This window comes from Pezoporus flaviventris, unplaced genomic scaffold, assembly GCF_033815535.1.
Source record: "Pezoporus flaviventris isolate CSIRO_AGI_PZ_B2104156 unplaced genomic scaffold, CSIRO_AGI_Pfla_v1 ptg000001l, whole genome shotgun sequence".
Lineage (NCBI taxonomy): Eukaryota > Metazoa > Chordata > Aves > Psittaciformes > Psittacidae > Pezoporus > Pezoporus flaviventris.
In genome coordinates this window covers 22,049,861-22,077,438 of record NW_026892549.1, presented here as the reverse complement: position 1 = coordinate 22,077,438, position 27,578 = coordinate 22,049,861, and the positions used below count along the sequence as shown (strand labels likewise).

The following is a 27,578-nucleotide window of genomic DNA, read 5'->3' as shown; positions in this document are numbered from 1 at the left end:
TGGAATTAACTGAATAAGCAAACTAGGAGACTGGGAACAGGTTCCACACTGGTGCTAGAAGGAAACAGAACAGATCATAACCTGGGGAGATCATGACGATGGGAGAAGAATATTGATGCCGGAGACAGAGCCGTGAATGGAAAGGTGAACTGATGGCCAGTGGGAAGGTGTGTCTAAAAATCCTGACGGGATGCTGGAAGGTAAGTTGGAAAAGTAGGGCATAGGTGAAGGACTGAATGGAGAGCGTGCTGAAAATGAAGAACCTAGAAAGAAGATTGAGCCTGAGTATTACTACAACTAAGAAGAGTAGATAGGAGAAATTGAGACTGTCCAGGAAGGGCAACTGAGATAGAAGTTTCAGGTGTGGATTGTCAAGGAAAGGAGAATAGGCTATGGAGCTGGGAAAGCAAGTCATGACTGAGTGTATGAGGTTAGAAGGGTCAAACAGGACCAGAGCTGTCTGACTGCATACATCCAGGGCCTAGCATGGTCCAGCAGTTCTCATGTGAGCTATCAGCTGTGCATGTGGTCACTTGATGGCCCATAGTTGTGTTGCCATGAAGCACTGAGTCTTTTGACTAGCATCATCCAGTGGTGCATGTATGTCTTGAGCATCTTTATTCAGGATGCCACGTGGTTCAGACTGCCTCTTGGCTTATGTTAGAGTTCTTTGTCACAAGCCACTAGATGCCCATTTTTTCCCCTTGTGTGCAGAATTGGTTGTGGGAGCACCAAAGCCATTATCAATGCCAAATCTGGGCTTTGTCTTAGCAACCCCATTGTTAAAATGCCAACTATCACCACAATGTATCTCAAAAAGAGGTACTTTGACCTCAACTGATGAGGATGTGAGGAAGATCTTATCAGTGTTCTAAGGCTTTTTTTTTTTTTTTTCAGAATCTCTCTATGCTGTTTTATATCTCAGGCTTGAAAATCATATTGCAAATGTGCAGTTTAATTCCTATCCAGAAGGTTGTGTTTGCTGGAACAGTGTTGGGCTCCACAGACTTCAGAGTTAAAACTCCATGAAAAATGGGCCTCAAACCCGTTGGATTTATGGACTTTGCAACAGATGCATGCCAGGCTATGCTCTGCATGTGCATGGGGCTAACTGCAGTCATCATCATCTAAATCAGACATCAACTGCATGTGTCCCATAATGCACCTTCCCAAAACGTAGGCAAAGAATGCAGATGGCTCTTGATTAGGAAGCAGAAGACATATGTATGGTGTGCTGGTCAGAGGAACTCATGGAAGGTGTCAGTGGTAAGCCATCTTCTCTAAATTAGGGCAGAACACACCACCAGCAAATACTTCCTACTTAAAAGGGCATCAACTGCTATACTCTTCTGTCTGTTGTGCGCATCTGCCATCAAGAGAAATCAAGCAAATACTTTTCCACTTGCAAATGGAGGACAAAGGACAAAATACCTTTGCTGTCTTTTCATAGCAAAGGTATTACTGGTAGATTTGTATGTGGTAGCATAACAGGAACCGTTTCAATTTAACCTGAAGGAGAAGTGGAAAACAACCTGTCTGCAATCTTTCCAGTTCTGCTATCGGTAGTTTGTGTGCACCTTTCTTATCAGTTCAGCTGAGTACTTCACAAAAGCAGGCAGAGCTAAGCTGAACAAATAGCTTTGGCCTGGCTAGGATGCTTTTAGTTCCCAGACACTGCCAAATCAGTTGATCCGTCAGCTAAAGAAACCTCTATTTTTTTTTTTCTGTATGTCACAGGATAACAAATTGTAATCTCATTCAGGTCATAGCTTGGCTGCTGCTTGGGATAGTTGGAATACAGTTATGCTCTTCCCTGGTCCCAGGTGCTTATCAATCAGGAGAAAGGCTCCTTTTAAAATACCATGTGTCGCATAGAGACAGTGAATAGTTCTGGGCATTACCCTGTTGACCAGCATTTGACGTCTGTCTGAGGCCCGGGTAAACTCTGGAGTTTATATGATGAGCTAGTTTGCTTGTAACCATCTGCATTTAAGATGTCTGAACTTGAAGTTATGCTTCCAGTGTGGAAGGCATTTTTCTGCATTTTGGATCTTGATGGAAGTAAGATTATTTTCAAATTTTATTTTAGTTTTTAATGCCTGCTGCTAAAAGCATATAAAGTAAAACCATGTCTGAGAATATCAAGATGCCTGATTTCAAGATAGCTTGATATATTACAGGACTTTATTGTAGGACCTATATTCTTATACATTCTCATATATGAGTGTAGCTAACCTCAGCTGGAGCTGCTTGAAATGTAAAGCAGTTTCCTTAGGAATCTGTTATTACCAGCAGAGGCTGTGAGAACTGAACCCTCCAGATTTGATGTTGAACTTTGCAAGTGCCATTTATTATTCTTAAGACTGTTAAGTCCCTGCCTCCAGTGTCAGAGAAGTATGCATATAAACAATCATTCGAGGGAAGTAAGGCAATTATTCACCTATGCAAACAATTGGCATCCTTTGATAAGTTATGGGTATATTCCACAATCTGCCATACATCATCTCTGCCTTGGATTCCCTTCTTTCTGGTGTCCTGTGGTAGATGGCTGGCATTTGAGTGTTCTGCGTTTTTTGCTCTTAACATTAGGCAGAGGACATTTGAGTGCACCATCAGGATGCTGCTGGCCAAAGGACTCAGAACCTGGGGGACTGGGGTGAGCACACAGGTAGCAGGATGTGTGTGTTTTTGGCACATCTGAAAGAACTTCAGTTACCGCACAGGTAAGTATGTGTTGCCTTTTTATTTCCCTGATGCAGTTTTCCTCTGCTATCAGCACACACCTGCAAAATCTACTGGAGAAGTCTGGGTCTCTTTTCTTGCTTTATGCTGGTCTGCACAATGGATGGCAATCTGTGCCTGTTGTCTGCTGCTGTATTAGCTCCACTGGCAGAGGTCTGGGAAAAGGGTCTGAAGCTTCCAGCCCCACAGCCCCGCTGGGGTGAATATGGCTGGCTTATGCAGGATTTCTGTTCAGTCTCCTTTGAAGTCCAAGTCGGATGCTTCAGAGTTATGAAATGCTAGAGCTGAGGTTGCTGCCCTAACTTTTAATGTAGGCAGAGCATGTGTTTGTGGTGTGATACACTTTCTGACTGCCCGATCACACACTGCAGTGCCCTTGCTATCATAACCACAGTTCTGTTATTTTGTAACATTTAAATGCTTGTCTTTGCAAATTTGATAATGTTTCTTGGAAATTTGGCATGAATAATTATTCAAATTTTCAACAGACTCTGGCTGTTTCTTAAATAATTCACCACGAATATGCACATGATTTTAAAAAATGGCTTTTATATCTTCATTCAGTTAAATATGTATGCTGTGTAGTAGTGAAAACTGGATGACAAGTATGTACTTTTGTCATTCTAACTGAATGAAATTTAAAGCTTGTATGAATTGAGAGCTAAACCTCATAGTGAATCCTTTGAATTTTAGCCAGAGAGCATTATGTAGATTTCAGCTAGATTTTTCATTAAAGTTCTTTTTAAGAATAGGTACAGTTCTTTATTTAGCTTATAAAAAGGAGTGAGATATCATTAAAAAGACACTGATGGGCTGTAGTTTTCTTATCCCTGTTATGTAAATACAAACCCCCAAAAAACAGAGGACAGGGACACTGGATACTTTTAAAATGAAAGAACGTGTGAATAATATTTTTATGATTATTTGGAGCAAAACATTCGCTTCTCCTCCCTTCTCAATGTTTCAGTAGAGTTCTTACATGAGAAATAACTTCTGAGTAGGAGCCAGACTATGTAAGTTAATGATTATACTGCTACAGATCAAATAAACTCGGAAAGATGTGTCTGTGTTTCCTCTATAACAATTAGAAAAAGCTCAGTGACTGTAATCACAGAATAAATATTACTGCAGATGCAGAGAAAATACTTTTGAAGTTACTTCCTGTTCCCAGAGGTGTAGAAGAAACTTTCTACCAGTACTTCATGTTCTGAAGCTTTTACGTTGTCTCTGCTTGCATCTAAGTTGAACCTCTTATATCTTGTTCTGAAATGAAGTTTCTCACAGATTTTCAATGCCCTTTAATGCAGAATAGCAGCATTGCCTGGCTGGTTTGTTGGCTTTCCAAGTGCTTTTTTAAATGCACCTCAGCCTTTGTCTTACCTGGTCCTGAGAATCCTTGCTGTTTTGTCAGAACTGTCTGTACTAGGTTTGGGGTTTCATTGCATGCTTTACTCTTTTATTGTTTACAGTCTATTGCTCAGTTGTGGACTGCTGATGTACATTTTTATAGGGTGATTTTTTTCTAACTTGGCACTTGTAAAAAGTTCTGTGACCTTAGCATATTTTCTGCTAGCTATCCTTTAGGGAATTAGGAAGGACAAATGATTTTACATCAATTTACAAATATAGGGAGTGTGGTTTGGTCTCTGCCTTTCTGTAGCAAAGACCATTTAAAACAAGAAACACCCCTGCAAAGGCAAATGGGTATGAAGAAGGAATGTAAAATGTGTATACAAGGTGTACATAAACTGCATTTTTCTTACTTATTTTTATCTCAATGTGTTTTCAGCTGAAATTCTAGAATTAGCAGGAAATGCAGCACGAGACAACAAGAAAGGAAGAATTGCCCCCAGACACATCCTCCTGGCAGTTGCAAATGATGAGGAACTGAATCAGGTATCCATTTACTTTTCAGTGCTGTGGCATGAATGAAGCTAGTATCATGGAAATTTAGAAACAGTTTAGTCTGACACATGAATAAGAACACAATTATTGTAGCAGAAGACAACAAGATTGTGCCTACCTCAATAAAAGCAGAAAAAAAAAGGTTTTCTGATATCTCATCTTAAATTCTCTGATATAGATTTTGCTTCTTTTGTAGTCTGTGAGTCCTGCTGAAGTGGGTGAACTTGAGGCTTCATTTTTTCCTCTGGGAGATTAAATACTTAAAGAAAATGTGCCATATGGAAGACCTTTTCTCAAAAGTTGTAGAAATGTGTGTTTTATGTTGGCTGAGAGGCCCATCTTGGGTAGAGATCTGGCTCACTCACTCACTATTGCTCCCTCCAGGGCTGACTCCCTGTCTGTATGCCCAAGCCCCATTAGCAACCAGACTGTGGTTTACAGTGCTGACTCTGCAGATCACTTCTGCTGAACTTAACAGAAGAGAAATCATGGCATGGGCTGTGAATTGCAGCATTCAGGGATGCTGGAAAGGTTCCATCAGCATCAGAGTATGTCTTCTTGTTTGGCCTCATGTGAAGATGTATGACATCATTCACACCTAAAAAATTCCTGCACTTTATCTGACTGCTCTAAATAATGAAAATATGGTGCCCATGAAGTCATCTAGCCCTGTTCCCAGTCAGAGGGACTGAAAAGTCAAAACAAAGGCCAAGAAAGAGGGAAAAGCATGCGAATACTACTAGCCTACTCCCTGCTCTGTGGCACTGGTCACTGGCCTCTAAACTGGGGGCTAGATCAAGTGGTGTCCATTAGGAGTTAGCCAGACTTTATCCACTACGTAATATCATAGCCCATTCCTGTTGTTCACCTTTGCAAAGCAGGTTCTTGAGACTCATGCTTGCTTTCACTGAATGTTTTCCTACCAAAGGGATTTACATCCAGTCCTTTGGGCAGGACTGGGGTGCAAACATGGCTTTTGGGGATTTTTTTGTTTGTTTGGTGGGGTTTGTTTTTTGTGTTTTGGTTTGGTTGGTTGGTTGGTTTTTTGTGTTTTTTTTGTTTTGTTTTGTTTTGTTTTTGTGTGGTTTTTCTTTTTTGTTGTTTTTTTTTAAGTAGCCTGCAGGCACTTATCTTCTCTTACCCTCACTCACTGTGTGTGAGGAACTGAAGACAGGTACGCAGAAAGACTAGCAGGGGAAGAGAGACCAGTGAAGTAATGGAGTTCTCAGTGATGTCCTGAGAAAAACCCTTAATGGTTTTTGTTTGTTTGTTTTCTTCATGATAAAGGGGCAAGGTGCAATGCTGTAGAAGTGTGGGGTCTACTTGCGTTTGTGTAATGTAGTCAGCAAAAATAGCTTGAATGCCAACTAAGAGAATCTGTAATGTGCTTCTTTACACTGCTTCTCCTTGCAGTTGCTCAAAGGTGTGACTATTGCAAGTGGAGGTGTCCTGCCCAGAATTCAGCCAGAGCTTCTAGCCAAGAAACGGGGTGCCAAAGGCAAATCTGAGACCATCCTTTCACCTGCTCCTGAGAAGAAGGGAAGGAAAACGATGGTGAACAAAAAGAGTGGGAAGAAGGCAAAATCTACCAAGGCCCGGACACCCAAAAAGGTAAGCATGAGGCAGATGTGGGATTTCAGAGGTGTGGGAGAGGAAGTGGATCAAAAGATTATTAGGAGGAATAAATTAGTGCTTCAGCATTGTTTGGAACAGCTAGAAATGGGAGGTAGGAGTTAGGAGTTGATAATAGACACAACAGGGTTATTTTTCCTCTAAATTTTAGAAATAAAGGCAAACACGGTATTTTAATCAATTTTCATAACAAAAGTTTTTAAAACTTTGAGGGAACTTTTTAGATTTTTACATGTCACCCTTTGCAGTACTTTCTTGATAACAGTTTAGAATCTTTTCATCTCCACACTGTGTGGCAGTGAACTCTAGAGTTTAAACAAAGGAAGCTGTATTTTAAAACATTTTCTACTTGAGACTTGTCACACCTTCAGCCTCGTACAATTACTGGGTTGCTGTTGAAGATTTTTCAGTATCCAGAGAGCTTGTCTCAACATGGTACATAAATGTCATTTTGACAAGCTTTTTGATTCATGTGTTCTTAGGTGTGCTGTTTTTAATGTTGTTTTAAAAGAGTTGCAAGAAGAAATTAATCAGAACTTGGCCACTGCACCTTCCCTTACAATTGCTAATCCTCTGTCACCATACAAATTGGTTTAATTTGGTAAAGCAGTAATCAGATCAGTGCTCCAGTGCCTGCATCTTAAAACACTACGGTTTTAATTAGGTAGGACTAAATGATATTAAGCTTTGACCTAAGATTTTCAAACTTGTGTTAAGCATATCTTTCTGGATGCCTCTAGGCTTTAATACATTTCCATGGCTAAGAATATCCAGAAACAACTTTTAAAAAGGAAACAGAGTTGCTTAATAGGATGCGCCTGTCTATTGATCTCAGCTACCACCTTACTTGAATTGTGCACACACACGATTGGGAATTTGTTAAGAAGAGTTAGCTTCCTAACATACCTTAAAGCAAATACTGAGAGACATGTGATGTTTCTGCAGTCCTGGTAGAAGCAGATTTGTTACTCCTGGAGCCAGCCTGCATGAAGGGGTATGTCCCACAAATGGGATTTTGCATTCAAAGTTCTTCTTAGTTATTTTGTTTTGTCATTCTTGTCATGCTTGTATGTAGGTATGATGGCTTGCTCCTGTCAATATGGATTCAGATCTGTGATTTATTAGCTGAAACTTATGGGGGTTTTAGATCATGATGCTATTTTTTTCCCTTCAGATCGGACCATTTGAGTGGGTTACTAAATTACCAAGTTTGATTTAGTACAAGCTCTGCTCTGTTAGCATTAAAAATAAACCAGCACACCTCCACCCATGAATAAGACCTTAATTGTTAATAAAACTGCAGATGGATGTGGACGCACTGACTCTTAATGCGACTACAAATATATGTAATGCCTCAGATGAGCAACTGATGTTTTAGCATTATATAAACAGGAAAGACCTGTTGTTACATAGTCTTTGGAGATTAAAAGGCTGTAAATAATATATTGATCCAAAAAGATGAGATGTATAGTAACTGATAAAATCTATCAATTTCTGAATAACGGTAAAATGTTGATTTTTATTATTTTTTCCCTTTGAGAGTTCTTGTTTTTTAATTCCTTCAAACAGAATAAACAGAAGGACAATGAAAAAGAAGGAGCTTCAAATTCAACATCTGAAGATGGACCCGGGGATGGCTTCACTATCTTGTCCTCCAAGAGTCTTGTGCCAGGACAAAAGGTAATACAAAGTTATAACAGATTTTGATCATAGCAATGGAGCCTAGCATAAATGGAAGTATGGTTTTGATATAACACCAGTACAAAACTTCTAGATTCTCCCTTAGCGGTCCCAAATTTATTATTTATAAAAGAGTATTTCTGGGCCAGGTCGCAGGATCACCCAGAGCTTCCACATGTTGGTTTGTGCCAGAAGCCTAGGAGCTCCATCTGAAAGTGGGCTGTGGGGTGCTACTCTCTCAAATTGATGTTCAAATTGAGAACCTCACCAGAGCTGCAGGGCATGCCTACTTCTCCATCTCAGCATAGACAGGGACTCCTTACTTAGTCAGAATTACAAAACTGCCCCACCAAAACGCCTGCATGTCGTTGGTGTCCAGCCTACTGTATGTCCCTTTGTTTTGTTTGGTTTTTCCTCTGTTCTCATGAAGAAGAAGAGGGATTTTTGCCTTCTTTAGTTTTTGGACCCTCTGAATGAAACTGGAGCTTTTCTTACAGATTTAACTATGGAGGTATAGTCAAGATTTTTTAAGCCCCCTCTACTGATGTCTACACTATTGTATGAAGCAGAGCTTATGGGATCAGGTGGACTTAATTCTTTTGCTGAAGCAGTGGTCTAGAATGTGCCAGACACATACTAAATCCAGAAGATTGCTAAAAGCAGTTATCTGGCCAGGTAGACAAAGCTTGGATCTCCTCTGTTCAGTTCTGTCTTAAGTTCCTCTAAAATCTGTGTACGTTCTTCTCTAAAATGGGCAGTGCTTATTGTGCTGGTTAGGATTTAAATACTGCAGTGTACTTTGGAAGAAGTGAGGTGTGCTGGGCACATGTTTAGCAGCTGTAAAGTCTTATTATTTTTATCAGTTGCTATACCCACATGCTTGGGTGGGTAAAGCATTCCTTGTTTATACCAGGAACTGAAAGGGTAATTAATTACTTGGGTTGCAAAGCCATTATAGATCAGGATAGTGGTCAGACCTTCTTCTGAGCCCCCAACAGTAGTTTACTGGGGGCAAATGTTTTGATAGGAGAAAAGCTTTTTAATATTACTTTTTTTTTTCTTGAAGCAAAAGCATTTCCAGAGTTCCCCTTTTCTTTCCAAAGTGTGAGGCTACAGCATGAATTTTTCTAGCAGTCACTTCTTCTGGATGCCCTCCTATGCTCCTCCTGTGGGCATATTGCAAAATACTCTAAGTGGTGTAAAAATTAATTAATTAATGGCTAAAAATCAGAATCAGACATACCACGATAAAACTACTGATCTCTGAAAGACTGTATCCAGCCTTCTTTCATTTTAGTGTTTTTGTATGAAAATGATTTCACGCTAACATTACTTTTGTTTTTTACTCCCCTGTATTATTTTACAGCTTTCTTTGACACAGAGTGACATCAGCCATATTGGCTCCATGAAAGTAGAAGGCATTGTTCACCCTACAACTGCTGAAATAGACCTCAAGGAGGAAATAGGTGAGGCTTTGCTACAAGCAGAAAAAACAGATCTAGAGTTGGAACAGTAGCTGGTCTACTAGCTGCCTGCTGAGATCCCATCCTGTTTCATCTGAGTCTTCCCCAGGCCATAAAATATCACTTACAACACTTCTGAAAATCAGGCTGGATCTGACTAGGTATAACAGGCTAATCACTAATTTATCTATTTTTAATGATGCCTTACAGCAATCAAAACACAGATAATTTGTTGAAGCACATGAGCAGCAAAGGTGTAAATAATAATTATCGTGGTCTTTATTGGATTATTTTTACATTTGCCTCTGAAAAATCCATGTCAAAAATTAGATACTAATAACACTTCTAATTATGTGTTTCATTGTAGGATTTTACATACTTTAGAAATACTTGTGCACAAAACCTCATACTGCTCATGTGAAATAATGAAATACTATTACTGTTGGTGTACAAATACAGAAATTGAAGCAATTGGGAGTAAAAAGGATGTTCAGTGAGTTGCAGAGAGAGGCACAGAATCTAGTAGCAGGCTTTTGGAACAGTGTTTCATACAGTCAGTCATCAAGACATTCAGTGGCATTCCAGTTGTGTTTATTTCAGAAAGTAGTAGGGTGTGTATGTTGAGTTGATTTTGGAGGCTCAAAATCTGAGTCCTGAAAAACCCTTTCTTCACTGTTTTAGCCATAAGTCAGAGTAAGATAGTCTTCTTACAGATAATCATATTAAAGTGATTTCCAGTAATAACATACAGGGGTTTTCAAAACCAGTAAAAAGTAAACTTCATCTATGGCTGGATAGAGTGGTAAGTATAAATAACAGCTGCTGTTATTATAGCTGCAGAGGGAAACAGGATAATGTGTGTGCAGTGTTCTTCTTTTAAATAGAGTTGTTTTTTTTTCACTTCGATACTTTGAAGCCAAGGCCTTTTGCTCTGTGTCCTTGCAGGCAAGGCATTGGAAAAGGCTGGAGGGAAGGAGTTTTTAGAAACAGTGAAAGAGCTTCGCAAATCTCAAGGACCTTTGGAAGTTGCTGAAGGTAAAAAGAAACAGTACTTTTCTCTTTTGGAAACAGCTTATTTCACATGTTCTTTTGTCTGGATGTTCTGATCTGTCCTTGATTATATATGTGCTTTTGCTTATGTGATGTAAATATTTCTGTTTCGAAGCTCTTGCTGATCGGGACAGCCTGCCTGGGGGGAGGAGAGAGTTGGATTCCTGTGTCCTGTGCAGATTTTGTCTTTGGGCTTCTGGGTGCTACCATAAGTTACAGCAGATTGATTATTTTATCTTAGGCAGTTTCTGTCTGTGGGAGTCCAAAATTTAAGGAAAACTTGTGCTGCCACTCACGTGCCATCTTTCCTTTCCTGTTCATGCTGCATTCTGTAGTGACAATCAGAAATGGCTCTCAGTCTAATAGACGAGGTATAAGAACAGCGGTAGTTTATAAATTACTTTGCTTTATGCATATTTGATTATAATCCAAATAATTACCTTACTTCGAAAACAAAGATGTGACATGATCTTTGAATCTGGCATGGTTTTTGTAAGAGCAATTGCAGTACTTCTCCCAGGCACTACAGCTACATTACAGAAATACAAATTACCAAAGAACTCCCTTCAAAATATTTAACACATCTTTAGCAGTGCATCGTTTGGGACTTGAGATTGTACACCTTCCTCCTTTCCTTTGTGGACAAATCAAAGCAGTTAAAACAAAATAAAGGTGTTGAAGGTGGCTGGAAGGCAGGTGAAACAAGTTACAGTGTATCTTCTAGTGCCTTATTTGGCTTGCTATCTCAATATTCAAGAAACTAAATGCTTTAAATAGTGTAGTTTTGGAAATTTCCTAAGTGAGTAGCCTAGTTTTATAGTCTCAAATGACAGGGAAATTTTTGTACAAGATGTTTTGTTTCACTTTTGCATTCAACGTCGAAGTAAACTGCTTTTCTCTGTCAAAATCACTACCTAACTGGGTAATAGATTCCTGTTATGCTATTAAGGCAGTCCCAGGAAGGAAGATAATCTTAGTTTAATAGATAGGAAAATGTATTCTCTCAAGCACTGCATTTTGTTACTGTATTTGAAATCATCCCTTCTGTTTTGGGGGGCAAGTGATAATAAATGGTTGTTAATCACTGCAGGTCTGCTGCAAACACTTGAGCTCCAGTCAGTGGGCTTGAATTCAAGTGCTGCTCACAGGATACCTGTGTTTTCAGTCAATTTGCTTCTTATTAGTAAAGGCCTGATGTTTCTCTTTGGTTGAAATTTCAGTAGCACAGTGAAGCATTCGACAGAATTCCTCTGTGCCTGCCACAGAATTCCTGTGTGATGGTGGACAAGTGAACAAATCCAAGTTTTTCATCCTTAGACTCTAATTACACAGCTAATTTTGGGGTGTTTAACCTGGGATTCCCAAGACCTACATTTCCAGAAGTGCTAATGGTCACAATTGCAACAAAAGCAAACTGATATTAGGCTTTCTGAAAAATTAATCTAGCTTCCTAATTGGTCGTAACTCATGGAGACTTTCAGCAAACATCTTTGATTTTTCATGTTGTTGTCTGAAATTACCCAACTGTGAAGTGGGTCTGAATATTACTTCCTAACACTCTGGAGCTGTAATGCTGATGCAGGTATTTGTTAAAAGCATTCAGATAAGGGTGTGACAGCACTGCAGAAATGCCTACTGGGGGATCCGTGTTACCATGTTCAGTGCAAGGTTTTGATACATTGCATAAAGCAAAATCCAGAGGTCATGCTTAATGAGAAAGCTAAAAAATATTAACTGTGTGTTAACCAAATGAACCCTGTGTTCTTTGGTCTCCAAAGAAATAATAAGTGATCACAAAAGTAATAATGAGACAGTCACATTATGATTACAAGTGAGCCATTGTGGCATATTTTAATTCCTAATGTATTTCTTTGGAGAATTGATGTAATTAGGAAAGTATGTTGGATTGAGAGGTCATTGCAGGGTGGTTTCTATTCAAAACTAAATGTTATATTTTCATTTGTGTTAGCTGCACTTACTCAGTCTAGCGGCCTAGCGGCAAAGTTTGTCATCCACTGTCACATCCCACAGTGGGGCTCAGACAAGTGTGAAGAGCAGCTTGAAGAGTCTGTAAAGAACTGCTTAACAGCCGCAGAAGACAAGAAGTTGAAGTCCGTGGCTTTCCCCCCGTTTCCCAGTGGCAGGTATGACTCTTTCTGCATAGGAGGATTCTGTATCAGGTAGTAATGGTATAATTCACTGTCAGAGCTGCTGCTGTGATGGAGAGGTACCCTCTGGTCTGTGGCCTCCAGAGAGGGCTGTTTGCAGGTTGCTGTCTGACACCATACTTCTCCAGATTAGAGGAGCTTGAAGTGCAGTGTTTGCAAGGAATGACCATAAAGCCTTTATAGAAATTAGCTAACGCACAGGAGAGCTGGGTGGACTTGCTGTGTTTTCTATTGTTGGGCAGTAATTTTCATTCTTCTACTATGTTCCTTCATTTTGCTGTGGGGAATCTTACTAAAACTACATTTGTACTGGGAAGTTTACATCAGCATAATACTGAAGGCAAATAACAGTGATGCAGCCTGTGCTAGGTAAATGTGGGGTGTTCACTTAAGTCATCCTAAGGATATATATTAAACAGACTAGTCATACAAGGTGTTTTCTTTACAAAGAAAATCTTCTCTTTGAGAAAATGTTTCTCAAATATAGTTCTGCTTTAAAAAGTGAACTATGAAACCAGCTATGAAATTACACATTTCTTTCTCAGTAACTAGCAAATAAAATGTGCTTGACTAAGAAATCCAAAGCATTTATTTATTTATTTATTTTAAGCTGACACTTTGTGATCAGAGACCAAGCAAGATTAACAAGAAAACTTACACAAGCCCTGCTAGCTGCAGAATTTGTAATTTCATAGTGTAGTTCACACACTTATATTTAATTTGAAATGTAACTACTGATTTTGTTAGTAATGCCCAAAGATTAGAGTACGTAGTATAGTGCAGTTGTGTTGGCCCTGTAATGAATCAAATGAAAGTAAAACTGCATTTTGACCAGTGAAATCACCACACATCACTGAATACACATGAGGTGAAAATGCAATTTTTACAGAGATATTTTACAAGTTATAATAATATTTTTATGGATCGGGATAAAAGAGTAAATAGAGAGGCAGTGCAATTTTTAATGTTTTTTCTTCCTTCATACACATATTTTGTTTATAATGTTATAGAATCATAGAATCATAGAATTGTTAGGGTTGGAAAGGACCTTAAGATCATCTAGTTTCAGCCCCCCTTCCGTGGGCAGGGACACCTTACACTAAATCATATCACCCAAGGCCTTGTCCAACCTGGCCTTGAACACTGCCAGGGATGGAGCATTCACAACCTCCCTGGGCAACCTGTTCCAGTGCCTCACCACCCTTACAGGAAAGAATTTCCTTCTTACATCCAACCTAAACTTCCCCTGTTTAAGTTTTAACCCATTACCCCTTGTACTGTCACTACAGTCCCTAATGAAGAGTCCCTCCCCAGCATCCCTATAGGCCCCCTTCAGATACTGGAAGGCCGCTATGAGGTCTCCATGCAGCCTTCTCTTCTCCAGGCTGAACAGCCCCAACTTCCTCAGCCTGTCTTCATACGGGAGGTGCTCCAGTCCCCTGATCATCCTCGTGGCCCTCCTCTGGACTTGTTCCAACAGTTCCACGTCCTTTTTATGTTGAGGACACCAGAACTGCACACAATACTCCAGGCGCGGTCTCACAGGAGCAGAGTAGAGGGGCAGGATCACCTGCTGGTCACGCTCCTTTTGATGCAGCCCAGGATACGGTTGGCTTTCTGGGCTGCAAGCACACACTGAAGCCGGCTCATGTTCATTTTCTCATCAACCAACACCCCCAAGTCCTTCTCCGCAGGGCTGCTCTGAATCTCTTCTCTGCCCAACCTGTAGCTGTGCCTGGGATTGCTCCGACCCAGGTGTAGGACCTCGCACTTGGCATGGTTAAACCTCATGAGGTTGGCATTAGCCCACCTCACAAGCGTGTCAGGGTCCCTCTGGATGGCATTCCTTCCCTCCAGGGTATCAACCGAACCACACAGCTTGGTGTCATCGGCAAACTTGCTGAGGGCGCACTCAATCCCACTGTCCATGTCAGCGACGAAGATGTTAAACAAGACCGGTCCCAACACCGATCCCTGAGGGACGCCACTCATTACCGGTCACCAGCTGGACATTGAGCCATTGACCACAACTCTTTGTGTGCGGCCATCCAGCCAGTTCTTTATTCACCAGGTGGTCCATCCATCAAATTGATGTCGCTCCAATTTAGAGACAAGGATGTCATGTGGGACAGTGTCGAATGCTTTGCACAAGTCCAGGTAGATGACTTCATCTGCTCTGCCCCTGTCCATCAGTTCTGTAGCCCCATCATAGAAGGCCATCAAATTGGTCAGGCAGGATTTCCCCTTAGTGAAGCCGTGCTGGCTGTCACCAAGCACCTTGTTGATTTTCATGTGCCTTAGCATGCCATCCAGGAGAATCTGCTCCAAGATTTTGCCAGGCACAGAGGTGACACTGACTGGTCTGTAATTCCCTGGCTCATTCATTTTCCCCTTCTTGAAAATGGGGGTTATATTTCCCTTTTTCCAGTGATCGGCAACTTCACCTGACTGCCATCATTTCTCAAATACAATGGCCAGCAGCTTCGCAACCTCATTTGCCAGCTCCTTCAGGACCCGCAGATGGATTTCATCAGGACCCATGGACTTGTGCACATTCAGATTTTTAAGATGGTCTCTCCTACAGTGGGCCCAAGGTCTTCATTCTCGCAGCCCCTGCATCTGCCTTTCAAGACTTGGGTGGTCTGGTCAGAACCTTTGCCAGTGAAGACTGAGGCAAAGAAGTCATTCAGAACCTCAGCCTTCTCCAAATCCTGTGTAGCCAGTTCTCCTGAGAGCTTCCTGAGGGGGCCTACATTCTCCCTAGTCTGTTTTTTATTTGCTATGTACCTATAGAACCCCTTCCTGTTATCTTTAATACCTCTAGCTAAGTTTAATTCTAACTGGGCCTTAGCTTTCCTAACCTGGTCCCTAGCTTCCCGGACATCCCTGTACTCTTCCCATGCCACCTGTCCTTGCTTCCACTTATTATAAGCCTCTTTTTTCAATTGAATTTTCCTCAGGAGCTCCTTATCCATCCAAGGAGGTCTCCTGGCCCTCCTGCTGCACTTCCTTCTGGTTGGGATGCAACACTCCTGAGCTTGCAGCAGGTGATCCTTGAATATCAACCAAGAGTCTTGGGCCCCTCTGCCCTCTAGGGCTGTATCCCATGGAACCTTACTAAGCAGGTTCCTGAAGAGGCCAAAGTCTGCTCTCTTGAAGTCCAGGGCAGTGAGCTTGCTGCACGCTCTCCTCACTGTCCTGAGGATCTCAAATTCGAGCATCTCATGATCGCTGCAACCAAGGCTGCCCTGGAGAGTCACATTTCCAACGAGCCCTTCCCTGTTGGTGAGCATGAGGTCAAGCATGGCACTTCTCCTTGTCGGCTCCTCTGTTACTTGCAGAAGGAAGTTGCCTTCTACACAATCGAGGAACCTCCTGGATAAAGCAAAATGTGATAAATGGTTTTACAGCTCTTTAATAATAAAGCAGCTTTCAAAACTGATCTATAGTTTTAAATGCCACTAGAAATAGTCTGTATGGATCTCATGTCTCCTATGAGCAATATCTAAGAATAATCCATTAGTCTTAGCACAGATCCTTGTGCTGCTTAGTTCTATTTCACTCTCTGTTGCTCTTACAATTACTCCTGCTAACTGAAAATAGAGTAAGTCTTACCAAGTGCTGTTGGTTTACACTTTATCAAAGAACCTTAAAGTTGTCTGAAAAAAAGGCAGTTTTTCAAATAATATTTAATGGTTTTGCTGTCATGTTATTCCACCTACATGTCTGCACAAGAAATCGGAATCACAAAATGCTGGTTTTGTTGGGATACTTGATTTTGCCAGGAGTTTTCACCTTTATGATCTTGTCAGTTAAAAAGTAGAGAAATGCAGTTTAGATGAAATTACTTGTGCTGTGAAGCAGATATAAGTTAACTGAAAAACATGTTCAAAAAGTCCTTTTTGGTAGCTTGATAACTTGCTGCCAGAGAGGCATACCAGCTGGGCTGGTGCAGATGCTGTCCAGAGACTACAAACAGGAAAATATGTTTGCTAGTACTCATTTGGATTACACTGAATATGGATAAGGCAGTTATTGTTGACTAGTTTACAAGCTATTTTTTGGATGGTTTTTAATATATATATATCTATATACACACACAAGTATGATAAGTATGTGAAATCACTAGCATAAAAATGAGTTAGAAGTAAGTGGTACTAACCTTAGAAAAGAAAAAAAAACAAATGCACATGACAGTGGTGAAAAACACTGCAAAGGCTTCTCTGGATGCTATTAAAAGCAATGCCATAATTTTTTAAGTGTAAGGATTGTTAGGCACTGGGATGGCTTATCCGTATATTCTGATGTAGACCCATCGCTGAAGATCTTTAAGTATAGGTTGGACAAACTTTTTTCAGGATCAGAAAAGTTATGTGTAATCCTGCCTCAGAGGAAGGACACAGGCTAGGTTGTGCTGGCCAATTTTTTTGGGCATGGATCTAACTTAATCTGGAGCATTATCATGCAGTAGACTCTAAACAGGAGGCATTAAACTCAAGAACAGCCAGCAGAGTTATACCCAAAGACCTGTCTGAAACCTCAGCTGTGTCTTAACTCACCTTCAGACAATTCAGTATGTCCCAGTAAAGTCTCATCCAGGCCCTTCAAGGTACGTGGCTTCCTACATGCTCATGTAGCAAGCGCTGCATTGACACTCTTCAGTGTTGTACAGAATCAGCAAAACTATTACAAGTGTTGTCAGGCAGCAGAGAAACTTCAGCAGGTGATGCAGGAGTGTGTCCTTCTCTCCAGATGTCAGTGACCCACATGGATCACTTCAGGAAGTAATGCTTTCTAACTCAATAAATTTGTTTAAGTGTTAGACAGGAAGAACAATGTGGAGACCTTCCTAAGTGTGAGCATACTGTAAGGCAGAGTATTTCATTAGACGAGCATCAAGTCCAAACTGTAGAACAGTTCTTGAAATTCTGACAGTATTATAGCAGTAAGAATTTTATGTAAAGAGATATGCCTCTCTATAAAAAGGGCAGGAAGGAAGGACCCTGGAAAATACAGGCTTGTCAGCCTGATCTCAGTGCTGGGGAAGGTCATGGAGCAGATGATCATAAGTGGGATCATAATGGGTTAATGAAGGGCAGGTCCTGCTTGACCAGCTTGATCTCCTTCTATGATAAGGTGACCCACCTGGTTGATAAGGGAAAGGCTGTGGACATTGTCTATTTGGACTTCACTGAAGTGTTTGATCCTGGCTCCCACAGCATTCTCCTGGAGAAATTGGCTGTTCATGCCCTGGATAGATGTATTCTTCACTGGGTTGAAAACTGGCTGGATGGCCGAGCCCAAAGAGTGGTGGTAAATGGTGTCACATCTAGTTCACGACCAGTCACTAGTGGTGTCCCTCACCTCATTGAGGTGTTAGGGCCAGTATTGTTTAATATCTCATTGATGATCTGCATGAGCGGATTTAGCGCACCCTCAATAAATTTGCAGATGACATAGAGTTGGGTGGGAGTGCTGATCTGCTGGAGTGTAGGAAGGTCTACAGACAGCTGGATTGATGGGCTGTGGCCAGTGGTATGAGGTTCAACAAGGCAAAGTGATGGATCCTGCACTTAAGCCACAAGAATCTCATGGAAAGCTACAGGCTTGGGGCAGAGTGGCTGGAAAGCTGATCTACAGAAAAGGACCTGGGGGTGCTGATTGACAGCTGAAAATCAGCCAGCTTGTGCCTTGGCAGCCAGGAAGGCCAACAGCATCCTGCCCTGTATCCGCAATAGTGTGGCCAGCAGGGCCAGGGCAGTGATCATCCCCTTGCACTTGGCACTGGTGAGGCTGTACCTCAAATACTGTGTTCAGTTCTGGGCTCCTCACTATGAGAAAGACATTGAGATGCTGGAGCAGGTCCAGAGAAGGGCAATGAAGATGGTGGTGAAGGGTTTGGAGCACAAGTCTTACTGAGGAGCGGCTGAGGGAACTGCAGTGTTTAGTCTGGAGAAGAGGAGGCTCGGGGGAGACTTTATCGCTCTACATCTGCCTGAAATGAGGTTGCAGAGATCTGGGGGTCTGTCTCTTCTCCCAAGTAACAAGTGACAGGACAAGAGGTAACGGCCTAAAGCTGCACCAGGGGAGGTTTAGATTGTATATTAGGAAAAAATTCTTCACAGAGAGGTTGATCAGGCATTGGAACAGGCTGCTCAGGCCAGTGGTGGAATCACTGTACCTGGAAGGGTTCACAAACTGTGTAGATGAGGCCCTCAGTGTCATGGTTTAGGGGTGGTCTTGGTAGTCATGGGGTAATGGTTGTATCTGATAATCTTAAAGGTCTTTCCCAACCTAGCTGATTCTATGATTCTGTGCATGCGCTTCATAGTAACTGTGCTCTTTGCAATACACTGTCATGCAGTTTCCTTGCAGCGTGGAGATGAGGACGAAGGAACTGTGTTGCAGCTGAATGGTTTTGTGACTTGTGTCCTGGGTTCACCAGCTGCTAAGAAGGAGAAAAATGACTGCTACTGCTGAACCCAGGACAACTTGAATAAGGAGTATAAGGAAAAAATGCTGCTGCCAAGAAATTTGAATCTCAAGGATGTGGGCCAGGTGGCCCAAGAGATGTCAACACAGTTGAAAAGTCCACTTACTGTAGAGACTGGTAGCTTCTAGCTTTTCAAATTGTAGGTTAGAGATTATTACCATCAAAATGAGTGAATTAAAGAGGCTTGGCCTTAATTTGGCTTGGGGTTATATTTCACCTATTTTCACTGAAGTCTCAACCAAAGTGTTTTTAATGACAGCATGAGGAACTCAGCTACGTAGTTGATGTATTTCTATTTTTCAATTTCCAACTAAGAAATAATCATCCCTTGATTAAAAATCCCTTGATTAAAAATTAATCATCCCTGGGCATCCCTGCCCAGCACAGCATGGAAAAGTTTAATTCTAAGTGAGGGCACTAAAAATCTTTGTGTTGTTATAGAAAGTAGAAGCAAAAGAAGAGAGTAACTGTGCCAGCAAGGAAACTAATACAGCAGCAGATGAATACTGCTATCAAAACCTTGGGCTTCCTTCTAGGATTTACACATAGCAAAACTGCAAATGGGACTATCTGCCTGTAGTTGGTACAGCTATGGCTTGTTCCTTTCAGCATCACGTGTGCATAATGCTTGCACAGGTGACTGACACTCATTTGTTCTGTTTTCTTCCCCTACCACATAGAAACTGCTTCCCAAAACAGACGGCAGCCCAGGTGACTCTAAGAGCTATTTCCACCCATTTTGATGGCACCAGCTCTTCCTCCTTGAAGAACATTTACTTTCTGCTCTTCGACAGTGAAAGTATTGGCATCTATGTGCAAGAAATGGCCAAGCTAGACACAAAGTAGCAATGACAGCCAAATGAGACTTTATTTTTCAACAAACTTCAGTAGCATTAAAAGCATTAGAGGTGGGTTTTATTTTTTCAATGTGATGAGGAGGGGGAGTGGTAGTAGTGTGATGTGTTGTGACTTGATGAAGAGCTGTGACTAGAGATGAAAGGGGCTTAGTCCGATTTCTTCATGCTGTCAGCATCCTCTAGCCATTTATATCACCTTAAGCAATTGAGTTACCATCTCTTTTCAGGACTTTTAGGGTCCCTTGTTATTTTAGTCTAGAAGTTTTTAAAGAGTAACTTCATTTTAGATTTGTAGTGATGATTTTTTCACACACACTCACACTTTAAAGACAGCTCTTAAAAATGTTCTGCTCCTTTTTCTCCTCCCTTGAGGGTAGATGGTAAACTTCTGCCTCCAGCCCACAGAGAGGGAAAAAGGATCTGGAAGTGATGCATGAGGAGCTTCTGTTTTGCTTTTGACTCACAATAATCTCTGTAATTACTGAGAGTATTTCATGGTGATTTTTTTTGTTTTATAAGAAAAAAAGAAAAAGATGTGTCAAGTGTGGTTATTGTTATAAAACCTACTTCTGCCTTGGGAATTGTTCACCTTTAAAAACAAAAAAAGGCAGCAGCACCTGTAACAGAGTGCTTGCTGTATCACACTTAGCACACAACTAACCAGCTTATTTTGCTGAAGTACAGTCCTGTAAGCACAATCGTTATAGCTGCCATGGAGCTGGTAACACAAAGCTGCATTATACTCTGCTGAGTTCTAGGATTACCATAATGCTTTCAAGGCTTTAGGCAGGCTTTCCTAGGCAGTGCTGCAAGCCATGTGTCCTGCATGCTGCAGAGCAGATTCCAGATCTGTAAGAGGCAGGTGCTTTTTAGAAGAGCAAGAGTAGAGAAAGCCAGGGAAAAACCACATAACAAACAAACCACTGATTTTGAAAACCACAATGTTTATTGTTACAAATCCAGGTAAACCACATTTCTTGATCAAAGCTGTCTCAACAGGGAAGTAAAAGAAACATTTGTTCCCTGGTTTTTATCATGTGAACTTCTGTACACTTCATTTGCAAAGTGCCTCCTTACCCTTTACAGCAAGGCAGGGCACCCCTTTAATGCAGTATGCTAGTGGGTGTCCTTTAGTGGTGGTGGAGGAGAGAGTATCAGTCTGCCCAAGGAGTAAAAGTGCACCCTCACTCTCTTCCTGTTGCTGAATTCCTTGCCGGTTTGTTACTGATCCTGTCTTAAGAGGGCATTCTCTGTCCCATTGTCTTCCAGCTCTTGGAGACAAACAGGTCCCGGCTCTTAGCAATGGTCACTAAGAGACGTCCCACGTAGTAACCGTTCACCTGGCCTACACCATCATTCCTGCCCATTGAAAGCAGGAATGTTAGCGACCCTGGAAAGAAGACGTAGAGGTTTAAGTTAAGCAGCTTCAAACCTAAGTATCAAGCCCTACTGCATGTAGGTGTTTCACTTCGTCTGAACCCTCCCTTCTTACCTACACTTAACTGCTAAGCACAGGACTCGTGCTGCATGACAAGGGAAGAGGCCAAAGGAGAACTACTTACAACTCTCTCCTTTCTACAATCTGCTCTACCTCTCAGTAATGGAATTGCTGAAGGATTGGGCTGTATTTGTACATGCATCAGAGAATGATTTTTCCCTCCCAAGAGGAAGTCCAAGACATAGACAACAAAATGTAAGTAGAAAGAAATTTAAACAGGCAGAGCAGCCTTTAAAAAACAAACTGCTGTCCAGGTACCCATGTGGAACAGCTTTCAACATAGTTACAGTAAGTATTTACATCAATTGCCATTACCTAGCTAGATTTTTGAGACTAGATTGTTCAGTTTGTTTGCTGTATAGTTTAAGAGGAGAAAGGAGGAGAAAGTAAAGTCATCTCCTTGTTCCTAGGATTCAACTGAACAGTAAGCAATTTAAAGAAAAGAAAGTGAATTTGATGAATAGCAGACACCCACCAGTAAATTTATCAGGAAGACAGTGAAGAAAGGACTCGTAGCTGTAGACTGACACAGGTAATTAACATCTAGAGTGTCTTTGGCAAGAACTAAGATGAAGCCTGAGATTTAAGCTTATATGGTCAACTCCAGTCATGAGTTCCTTCACCTCTAATTAGTGTCACATGCAAGTTCTGATGTGTACATGTTAAACAGCTGTTCCCTGCATAAAAACAGCCCTAGACCTAAGGCAGGTGCTAGGAGATAATCTTACCTGGTTTGTAGGTTTTAAGAGGCTTATGTGTCAGGCTGTTGATGATATTTGTCACTGCGATGTTGGCATGGAGCCCAGCATGGTAAGCCATCTTTGGTTCGTTCAGATCTGCACAGTCCCCAATGGCATAGATGTTCTCATAGCCTTCCACCTGGAGGTGCTTGTTGACTTTCAAAGCACCATTACTTGCTATTTTGTCCCCTGTTTTGCCAAACAGCAAATTTTCAGAAGGAGCTTTGCGTTGCTTGTGGCCCAAGACCCCAAAATGCTGATGATATTATCAAACAGGTCATTAACTCAAAGCAAGGAACTGTAAGTTTCTGATGGTCACATTTCACAGTTAAGTATTTAATGTGATGTTGGAGCATTTGCTGTATCATGGGATAACCACTGCAAGTTGTATATGGTTGATTGCTAACCTCACAGTACTCAACTACAAGACACTGAAGAACTGTGTTGCTTCTCCCCATGTTTTTTCACTTACCAAATGCAGCAACATATGCTGAAGAGTTAATCCTTATACCCGTGCACATAACCACCATGTCAGTAACCACCTCAGTGCCCTTTTCTGTCCTTACTACCATGTCCTTCTGGAACTGGTTTGTTGTGAGATCTTCCACATTGCTGACCCTTTCACCTGTTGCAACAGAGAGCCCTGGGTCACAAACCTGTACTAGGCTGCCGTTGCCAGGTAACCCAGAGATATCTGGCAAAACAGGAATTCAGGAGAGCCACGCTTAGTCAAAAAGGTCAGAAGACATCAGAAGGAGATGCTCTGGCTAAAGAATAGCAGCTTATAAAGCTTCAAAGTCTAAGTACATACTTAATAATAGGCGCACTCCTTTTCTGAGAAGAATCAATTTCACCTCCTGACGGACACTAGCTAGCAGCTCCACATCAGCTAGTGCAATTTTTGAGTGAATGAGGGTGACCTGTTGGGGACAAAACAGCAAACAGGTGGACACATGGCGTACGAAGTGGGGAGCAGATACAGCTAAGCTTCCTTCCACCCTGTTTTATGCCTAAGGAGAGTGAGCTGGTGAAAGGCATCTAGTCCGGATAATTGTGGTGGCAGGCTATAGGGTGCTCTCAGAAGAGTAGGCAGTAGGGCTGAAGGCTGCCACTGCATGGAAACTCCTGATTTGCAGTGGTCTCAGGTACCTCAGCAGGACCATTACAGAAGAACAGTCTTTGAAACCAGGATGAAGTTAATCATGACTAATATGCTACTACCTCTTTGTCTGGGTACTCTGTTTTGATCTCTGCAGCCATCTCTACTCCAGCAGAACCACCTCCCACTACCAGGATGCGCTCAGATTTCTCAATCTGGAAGTAAAGAGGGAACCTGTGTTATGAAAGAACTGTTCAGGGCAGGAAGTCAAATACCTTCAGCTAGTCTGTGGATAGACCTTCTGAGATACAGCGCTGGCCCAACAGCAATAAACCACCTAGTTCATTAAGAGGAAACAAACAATGAGAACCCCATGCACTCTTCCTGCGTACACTGTAACACTGTTGAGCATTTCAGGTTTCCCCTGTGCAGATAGTTCATCTTCCCCTGGGGCATGAAGAATGCTAGATGAGCTCCTTGTCCTGGCATCTCCCTGCAGGTATTGCTATTTCTTGTCCGTGGACACAGATGGCTCCAGATACCCATAGTGGTTGTCCAGGACAGGGAATCTGAACAAGGGCAGGCAACACTTCCTAGAGTAAGTTGATTCCTCACCTCTTTAATCATGTCTTCATAGGTCTGGATGGCACTTTCCATATCAATGACTTTGTTAAACTTCCCAGGGAATGGACCATCGCTGCCCGTTGCTAGAATGAGATGGGAGTAGTGAAGCTCCTGGGAGGGCAGAAGATGGAAGAGGATGTTAAGACTTCATAAAAACAGCATAGAACACAGTTGTTGCCTCCTAGGTACTATCCACTCATTCTCTCTCCTCCAGCCCTTGCTGATAACTAGGAAAGCACTTGCAGTGTTAGAAAGTGACCTGATCCAAGTGACACCAAGTAATTGCCTGCCTCAGGGTCTGAGAGATGCACCATTCTTCAGGTAAGCTGAGACCTTTAAAGACATTACCATAAGTTTACAGGAAATGATCTGATACTTGTGCTGGACACTGAAGCTACCATCACAGCTGGCTCCAGAGACATAACTTCTCTCCTTCACCCTCTTCTGTACAGAGGTAAAGTGCTCTGGCTGAAAAGTTAGCAGAGCTGCTGCCCTTGTTTCTTCCTGCAGTTAGATAAGGATCTGAGCTCTAGGGTTAATTGCTGAGCTCTAAATCCAGCTCTAAGAGTAAAAGCTCATCTGAGCACTAGATGGGGTGATTTATTTGCTGCACAACCAACATCCCAACACAGCTCTAGGCCATTTAAGCATAGTTAGGAGGGATGGTGCCATTCAACACCCGTGGGTAAGATGGTCTCTTGACAAGCTCTTCAGGGTTATTAAATGCTAGTCTTTCCCAACACTGCCTCTTGGTTTTAGAGGAGATTGCTGAGGGTCCCCTTCTCTGTAGGGCAGCCCTCCATAGAAACAGGTCATTGGTTTTATTCTTCTCTACCTCCTGGAGTTACAGGGCCAGTATTAAGCATGAGCATTTGCATATTTGTCCACATCTGGGAGAAACCTAGAGGAAAGCAATCAGTGCTTTCCCCAAGGGCCTGGGTTGTGGCTTTTTTGGAATCAGGTATTTCAGCCAAGCTGCAGGTTACATCAGAACGGGAACCCTGTATGTGTGTGAGCCTAGGGTAACTGGATCGGTCCAGGGTTCGTGGGCTCAGCTGGCCTGCACTGCAGGAGATACAGGGTGTTTGCCCCAACTGGATAGCATTCCCAGCTCTCATCCAACTCAAGGGCAAGAGTCCAGTTTGTTTTTACCAGAACACAATTCTGTTCTGCACAAGCACACACCTTCTTCTGGCAGATGAGGGTTACAATCCTCCTCCTGCTCAGAGGCACATTTTCTGTAGGTGCCCTGTGGTCCTGCTCATTTCTCTTTCCCTTGAGGACTCCAGCCATGGATAGCAGTCTGAAACCTAAATTCCAAGTCACTTCTCCAAACAGACATCACCAGTCAAAGCCAACATAGCCTATATTTGGAGTACTGCAGTCTCACAGCCACGACATGGCTGAAGAAAGACCCTAAGGAGGGGAGATTCACAAGCCTCCTGAAGACTAACTCGCCACATCAGCAGGTGATCCCATAATGCAGCCAAGTTACTCATTGCAAGTTATTACACCACCCACCTCGCCATCACTGAGCAAGACTTGCTGCCTCTCTGGGTCTATGCCAACAACTTTGCCTTGTCGGAAGCTGTCCCCAAAGGTGGCAGAGTAGGAGATAAAAGTCTTCTTGGCAAATCCTGTGGTAAGAAAGAACAAGAGATCTCCCTCTGTGGAGGCTAACAGACCCCTCTTCCCTTCTCCCCTCATGTCATCCTTGCTGAGACATAAGCATTGTATGCACCTGGGACCACAGGCTAGGCTTCTGCTGTGCGTTATCTCTGCCCAACAATGAGCTTTACGGTCTTTGCCTTGGTTTTGACAAGATCAGCTCCTCAGAGGCCCCATGACACCCTTGGCTAGATTGCTTTGTCTCTGCTCCCCATATGGAATTTCCTGTACCGGTTTGCCTGGTCTGGGGCATTTCAGGCAGGATGTCAGTGGCTTTTTGTCACGTTATCTGCCCTCCACACCAAGCTTTTGAGAACTTTTGATGCTTGTTCCTAGCCTTGAACATGAGATTTTCTCCTCCTAAATTCCCAGTGACTGGAGTAATGATGTTAGCACAGCCTCCCACGTGTGACCCCAGACAAGTCTGAGCAGCTCATAGTGTTTTATCATCCAGGGCCAGATAGAGAGGTGTTTATTCACCCCTTCCAACTGCTGCTTAGTTTTAGCTTAGTCATCTTCTAAACCCTTGAAATAATAAACGGACAATCTGAGTAGTTTTTTTTGCTCAGATTTTCTCAGCAGACATGCAGTTAGCTTAACATGGACGGTCTGTGGGTCGTCCCAGAGCCAAGTATTTCTTTTCCAGACAGAAAACATCAACTCTTCCACCATCAATGGGATAGCAGAGGCACTTTCAGTACACTGTTCCTCGTTACTCCCAGAGTTCCCCCGAGCTGCTGCAGTCACTGGTGGGGATAAGAGCAATGACCCACCGGGACCCTCGGAGGGGAAAGGTCGTGGGGATGAGCTGAGCCCTTACCGCTCTCCACGGCGGCACGGAGGGCAGCCACGTTGTGATGGAAAGCATCTCTCATGTCCACCAGCACGAAGGGGACGGCCCAGGACTTGAGCAGGCTGGCGGCCGCAGTGCCGCCGAACCCGCCCCCGACAACCACTACCCGCACGGAGTCGTCCACGGACAAGCGGGATCCCATCGCGCCGCGGGGGCCAGGCCAGCAGGTGAAAAACGTGCTCGAGTCGGCTCGATACGGGGCAAGTCCTTCCCACAACGGCACCGGGAGCGCTATGGCTGCGCGCCCGCCTCCCCCTGCGGCGGGCGGAGTCTCGTTTGCTGCTACAGGCCGGTGAGCGGCTGGGAGGGACTGGGCGTTTCGGGGTCTGGGTGCAGCTGGCGGACCTTGGCCCTCCCGGGCAGCAGGGCAGTGCTTCCTGCCAGGGCGCGGAGTCCCAAGTACAGGGTATTTCACTTTTCACCTTCGGTAAGTTCCCCCCATACATCCTCTGTGTGAGAAGGGGGCTGTAAGGATCCTTCTTACACACCGAGGGTTGTATTTTAAGGGTGATGGGCAAAATACCTGGAGACCAGGGAAACTGTCCTAGCTGAGCCCGCCAGCTCAGGGACCACAGCTGCATCTTGGCAGTGGGTAAGGATGCTGTGTGAGACAAGAAGCTGTGCTAATGCTGAGGATGTGGTCAGTTCTGCCAAACCCCAGCATTAAAAAGTCATGAGCTCATCTTTAAACAAAACTCAACCAAACAGAAATGACGATTTTTTTTTTTTTTTTTTTGAAAGTTCACATGGCTTTGTCTGCCCACCTTGGCTTGTTCTTTGTCAGCTATGCATGTTGGCTAAGTGCACGTTCCCTCTTCTGGGGCATGGCTGAGGGCTGGCAGCAGAGGGATGCCCTGCTCCTGCCCTTCTGGGGAAGAGTTCATGTTTTGTGGCCCTCAGTGACTTGGAGGGGCTCGTTGGGAAACCCACAAACTGGCTGAGGCTGCAGGCTGGGTGAATAATGCAGCCAGAGGATGGCCCGCTCCCTTCAGTGAGAGAAACGGCTCCCTGGGAGAGAGAAATGAAGATATGTCTGCTCCAAGTGGCAGTGGGAAAGGGAGCCCTGAGAGGGCTGTGTGGGAGGGACAGAGTGAAGATGAGCCCAG

General features: G+C 42.9%; 2 protein-coding genes across 11 annotated transcripts in view; one reads left to right on the top strand and one right to left on the bottom strand.

The window, feature by feature from the left end:
• The window catches only part of LOC133266461 (core histone macro-H2A.2), a 30,448-nt gene extending 9,924 nt beyond the window's left edge, over positions 1-20,524 (top strand). For 5 of the 8 annotated variants that reach the window (XM_061447646.1, XM_061447627.1, XM_061447635.1 and 2 more), the window contains exons 3-9: positions 4,532-4,638; positions 6,061-6,258; positions 7,849-7,959; positions 9,326-9,425; positions 10,368-10,457; positions 12,442-12,616; positions 19,814-20,524. In XM_061447646.1, the coding sequence (XP_061303630.1) occupies positions 4,532-4,638; positions 6,061-6,258; positions 7,849-7,959; positions 9,326-9,425; positions 10,368-10,457; positions 12,442-12,616; positions 19,814-19,979 (947 nt within the window). In that variant the 3' untranslated portion in view covers positions 19,980-20,524. Of the gene's footprint in view, positions 1-4,531; positions 4,639-6,060; positions 6,259-7,848; positions 7,960-9,325; positions 9,426-9,531; positions 9,584-10,367; positions 10,458-12,441; positions 12,617-19,813 lie in introns of those variants that run through there. The other 3 variants (XR_009742415.1, XR_009742418.1, XM_061447677.1) reach the window with 3 other exon arrangements.
• Positions 20,525-20,914: 390 nt separating this feature from the next.
• AIFM2 (apoptosis inducing factor mitochondria associated 2) lies at positions 20,915-26,620 on the bottom strand. Of its 3 annotated transcripts, none has more exons than XM_061447595.1 (8): positions 26,440-26,620; positions 25,473-25,588; positions 23,943-24,062; positions 23,450-23,542; positions 23,040-23,148; positions 22,701-22,853; positions 22,217-22,417; positions 20,915-21,380 (listed from the first exon to the last, which is right to left on the bottom strand). In XM_061447595.1, exons 1-8 carry the CDS (start codon positions 26,612-26,614, stop codon positions 21,226-21,228), a joined length of 1,122 nt encoding a protein of 373 aa, XP_061303579.1. In that variant the 5' UTR covers positions 26,615-26,620; the 3' UTR covers positions 20,915-21,225. The 3 variants fall into 3 exon arrangements, with proteins under 3 accessions (XP_061303579.1, XP_061303587.1, XP_061303597.1); XM_061447603.1 differs by having other exon boundaries at positions 20,915-21,349; XM_061447613.1 differs by lacking the exons at positions 25,473-25,588; positions 26,440-26,620 and adding an exon at positions 25,137-25,392.
• Between the last annotated feature and the right edge of the window lie 958 nt (positions 26,621-27,578).

Excerpts from the sequence above, each read along its gene's own strand:
- AIFM2 (XM_061447595.1), bottom strand. The coding sequence starts at position 26,614 with ATGGGATCCCGCTTGTCCGTGGACGACTCCGTGCGGGTAGTGGTTGTC. Across the intron at positions 23,543-23,942 it reads ATGAAGACATGATTAAAGAG|ATTGAGAAATCTGAGCGCAT; the intron begins GTGAGGAATCAA and ends CTTTACTTCCAG. Across the intron at positions 22,418-22,700 it reads AGCATATGTTGCTGCATTTG|GGGACAAAATAGCAAGTAAT; the intron begins GTAAGTGAAAAA and ends TTGGCAAAACAG.